The following is a 3719-nucleotide window of genomic DNA, read 5'->3' on the forward strand; positions in this document are numbered from 1 at the left end:
GACCCCCGCCGCCTCGCGGAGGCGCCGCGCCTGCAGTCACGCGGCCGAGAGCGGGTAGCGGGGAGGGCCGCCCACGACAGAGGTTTCTCTGTGGTTACCTCAGCGACGCTCTTCGCAATCTGAAAGTTGGGGCAACTGAAGAGCCCCACCACCTTCACCTGCAGCGGCCGCTCGGGCAGCGAGGGCGAGCCGCACCTAGCGTGCGGGGGCCCGCAGGGCTGCGGCCTTGCCATGGCCGCGCCCGGGGACGCCCGGTGACCCCAAACACTGCGCGTCGCTCCGGCAACCGCGCGGACCCGCCTCCGCCGCTCGCAGAAGGCGGGGCCCAGGGGCGGGGCCGAGGGCGGCCGTGGCGGCCGGGCCTTTCCTCAACTTTGCGCCTGTTGCTGGGCTGCTGGCGCGCGGGCGGCCGCGACCGCGGCCGGGGACCAGCTCGGAGGAAAAGGAACCGGGAGCTGCCCACCGGGGGGCGCCCTCCGGACCCCCAGGGTCCTCGCGCGCGGCCCTCGCCGAGCCTGGGCGCCCGGATTTCGGCAGCGGATGGCCTTTCCGGGTTGGCGGCCCGCCTGATTGGGAGCAAACGGCCGGTTGCCGGGGGAACGCGGGAGTCGGGCCCGGCCTGAGCCACGCGGGCTTGGTGCCCACCTGTGCGCGCCGCCCGCGAGGAAGGAACGGCCCGGGGAGAAGGCGCCGCCGGCCGCCCCCGTCCCCACCGCGGCCGTCGCTGGAGAGCTCGAGCCGCCTCGCGCCCCTGGAGCGTCCCAACCATGAAGCCCAACTTCTCCCTGCGACTGCGGATCTTCAACCTCAACTGCTGGTGAGTGCGTCCGCGGAGTGCGGTCTGGGGGCCACCTTCCGTTCGCACCCATGCAGCCTTCTTCCCCCCATCCCGCCCCAGGATCTCAGGGTGTAGGGAAAACCCGAACCTCCAAAGTCCACATCTGGCCCCAGCGCCGGTGGTCCCAGCAGTCACCTCCCCCGCCCCGCTCTTCCCTTCCTTAGGGGCATTCCGTACTTGAGCAAGCACCGGGCCGACCGCATGAGGCGCCTGGGAGACTTTCTGAACCAGGAGAGCTTCGACCTGGCTTTGCTGGAGGAGGTGAGATTGTGCGGCACCGTGCGGAACCCAGGCTGGGAGGAGGGCACCTGGGGACAGACCTTCCCCCTGGGGAAAGGCCAAGCAGGCATCCTCACCGCTTCCCTCAGGTGTGGAGTGAGCAGGACTTCCAGTACCTGAGACAGAAACTGTCGCCTACCTACCCAGCTGCACACCACTTCCGGAGGTGAGAAGCCCACTGGCCTGAAGCCTTTTCTCATCCCAGGAGGCTCTTGGCCCTGCCAGCCCTTCCCTGTCCTGCCTGCACCCTCCAGTCTCCTCCAGCCTCCTCTCCCTCTGGATGTGAGAGAAGGAGAAGGGTAAACCAAGAAGGTCCTATGACTTCAGCCCATTTCACCTTTGTTTTCTGGCTGCCCTATACTCCTCCAAAGGCTGTCGCCTTTGTTCTAGGGCTAGTCTCAGCAGTAGAAAAAGAAAAAAATAGCTGATCAGAGCTGGAAGACAAGGGAGGGGAAGAGGGCTGGGTGTCTCTCCCTGTTTTTCTGGTTCTTAAGCAGGGCTTGGCTTTCAGCGGAATCATTGGCAGTGGCCTCTGTGTCTTCTCCAAACACCCAATCCAGGAGCTCACCCAGCACATCTACACCCTCAATGGCTACCCCTACATGGTAAGCCAGACCTCTGACCTCCTCCACCTCCCTTCCCCACCTCCAGTAATACAAGGTAGAGGAGGCAGCCCTCTGAGAGCTGCAGGGGATGGGCAGAAAGATGGTGGCGGTGCCCTGAGTTTCTATCTCCTTCTGCCTGCAGATCCATCATGGTGACTGGTTCAGTGGGAAGGCTGTGGGGCTGCTGGTGCTCCATCTAAGCGGCATGGTGCTCAACGCCTATGTGACCCATGTGAGTGAAGCTGGCAGTGCCTAGGGCTGGGACATGCAGCCCGGTCCTGGGACAGAGAGATGATACTTCTCTAGCTCTCATACCTGGGGGTGAGGTGTGGGGGCAAGATCTTATAAGGAAGCAATGGGCAAGGCTTATCCATTCTATACCAAACACCGTGCCAAGTGACAGATACACGCTTGATTCAGACATACCCCTGGGACCCTCAGTCTTATCTGCTGTGATCTCATCTATCTTGCTCAGCTCCATGCCGAATACAATCGACGGAAGGACATCTACCTAGCACATCGTGTGGCCCAAGCTTGGGAATTGGCCCAGTTCATCCAGTGTGTGAGCCTGGGCTTCAAATGGGAAGTGGGATGGGACCCAGGGACTGAGGGTGAACAAGGCCCCAGTCATGGGGAAGAGCTGGTGAGGGAAGAACTCCCGCCTCACCAACCTGGTTCCCCCAGCCACACATCCAAGAAGGCAGACGTGGTTCTGTTGTGTGGAGACCTCAACATGCACCCAGAAGACCTGGGCTGCTGCCTGCTGAAGGAGTGGACAGGGCTTCGTGATGCCTACCTTGAAACTCGGGACTTCAAGGTGAGGACTTGCCTGTTACTTCCCCACCTATATCCCCAGCTTCTCTCCCTCCATCTCCCCAACATCCTAGCATGAGCCAATGATTCCCTTAGGGCTCTGAAGAAGGCAACACAATGGTACCCAAGAACTGCTACGTCAGCCAGCAGGAGCTGAAGCCATTTCCCTTTGGTGTCCGCATTGACTACGTGCTTTACAAGGTCAGGCTCCTCCCCTCAACATGCTTTCATATGCTGTGTCTCTTTGTCTGCCACCAACCTGTGTAGATCCTTTGCTCAGCTAGTCTAGTCTTGGACCACTGATGGGTGGAAAGTGGGGTAGCTTGGAGCTGGTTCTCTGGGAAGAGGCCCTCATATGTAAGCTTCTCTCTGGCCCTTACTTTTCCTAGGCAGTTTCTGGGTTTTACATCTCCTGTAAGAGTCTTGAAACCACTACAGGCAATGACCCTCACAGTGGCACTCCCCTCTCTGATCATGAAGCCCTGATGGCTACTCTGTTTGTGAGGCACAGCCCCCCACAGCAGAACCCCAGCTCTACCCATGGTGAGTCACCTCCACCCTTTCCTTGGTCCTTGCCCCGCTTGAAGCAGCCCTTCCACTCTTGACTCTCTCCTGCCCCACTGCCCTGCCCTGTTGTAGGACCAGCAGAGAGGTCGCCGTTGATGAGTGTGCTAAAGGAGGCCTGGACGGAGCTGGGTCGGGGCATGGCTCAGGCTCGCTGGTGGGCTGCCTTTGCTAGCTATGTGATTGGCCTGGGACTGCTTCTCCTGGCACTGCTGTGTGTCCTGGCGGCTGGAGGAGGGGCCGGGGAAGCTGCCATACTGCTCTGGACCCCCAGCATAGGGCTGGTGCTGTGGGCAGGTGCATTCTACCTCTTCCACGTGCAGGAGGTCAATGGCTTATATAGGGCCCAGGCTGAGCTCCAGCATGTGCTAGGAAGGGCAAGGGCGGCCCAGGACCTGGGCCCAGAGCCTCAGCCAGCCCTACTCCTGCGGCAGCAGGAGGGGGACAGAGCTAAAGAACAATAAAGCTTGGCACTTTAGTGGCTCTGCCTTTTTCCTTGTAGAGGCCATGGGAGCCAGGGGTCAGTGTGACTGTCACACTACAGACCTTAAGGCTCCTACACATCTTCTCCTGTCCCGATACATGCCCCCACCTCCCACCTGTAGGCAGTGTGAACCCTG

The 3719-nt window shown here is 61.0% G+C and overlaps 2 protein-coding genes across 4 annotated transcripts in view; one reads left to right on the plus strand and one right to left on the minus strand.

The window, feature by feature from the left end:
* Positions 1–817, minus strand: part of PPIL6 (peptidylprolyl isomerase like 6) — a 49165-nt gene extending 48348 nt beyond the window's left edge. For 2 of the 3 annotated variants that reach the window (XM_030809554.1, XM_030809552.1), the window contains exon 1: positions 99–281. In XM_030809554.1, coding sequence (XP_030665414.1) covers positions 99–233 — 135 coding nt within the window. In that variant the 5' untranslated portion in view covers positions 234–281. Of the gene's footprint in view, positions 1–98 lie in introns of all 3 variants that reach the window. The other variant, XM_003255553.2, reaches the window with a different exon arrangement.
* On the plus strand, positions 367–3580 carry SMPD2 (sphingomyelin phosphodiesterase 2). The gene is made up of 10 exons (XM_003255552.4): positions 367–817; positions 1003–1099; positions 1207–1283; positions 1629–1722; positions 1865–1954; positions 2198–2280; positions 2407–2539; positions 2632–2736; positions 2925–3078; positions 3175–3580. The coding sequence occupies exons 1-10, from the start codon at positions 768–770 to the stop codon at positions 3561–3563; spliced, it is 1272 nt and encodes a 423-aa protein (XP_003255600.2). The 5' UTR covers positions 367–767; the 3' UTR covers positions 3564–3580.
* The last annotated feature ends 139 nt before the right edge of the window (positions 3581–3719 follow it).

This window comes from Nomascus leucogenys, chromosome 3, assembly GCF_006542625.1.
Source record: "Nomascus leucogenys isolate Asia chromosome 3, Asia_NLE_v1, whole genome shotgun sequence".
NCBI classification, from domain to species: Eukaryota; Metazoa; Chordata; class Mammalia; order Primates; family Hylobatidae; genus Nomascus; species Nomascus leucogenys.

What these genes read in the sequence shown, in the direction of transcription:
- SMPD2 (XM_003255552.4), top strand. Translation starts at nt 768, where the DNA reads ATGAAGCCCAACTTCTCCCTGCGACTGCGGATCTTCAACCTCAACTGC. An exon ending in ACCTGGCTTTGCTGGAGGAG is followed by an intron (nt 1,100 to 1,206) that starts GTGAGATTGTGC and finishes CGCTTCCCTCAG; the next exon opens with GTGTGGAGTGAGCAGGACTT. An exon ending in TTGAAACTCGGGACTTCAAG is followed by an intron (nt 2,540 to 2,631) that starts GTGAGGACTTGC and finishes TGATTCCCTTAG; the next exon opens with GGCTCTGAAGAAGGCAACAC.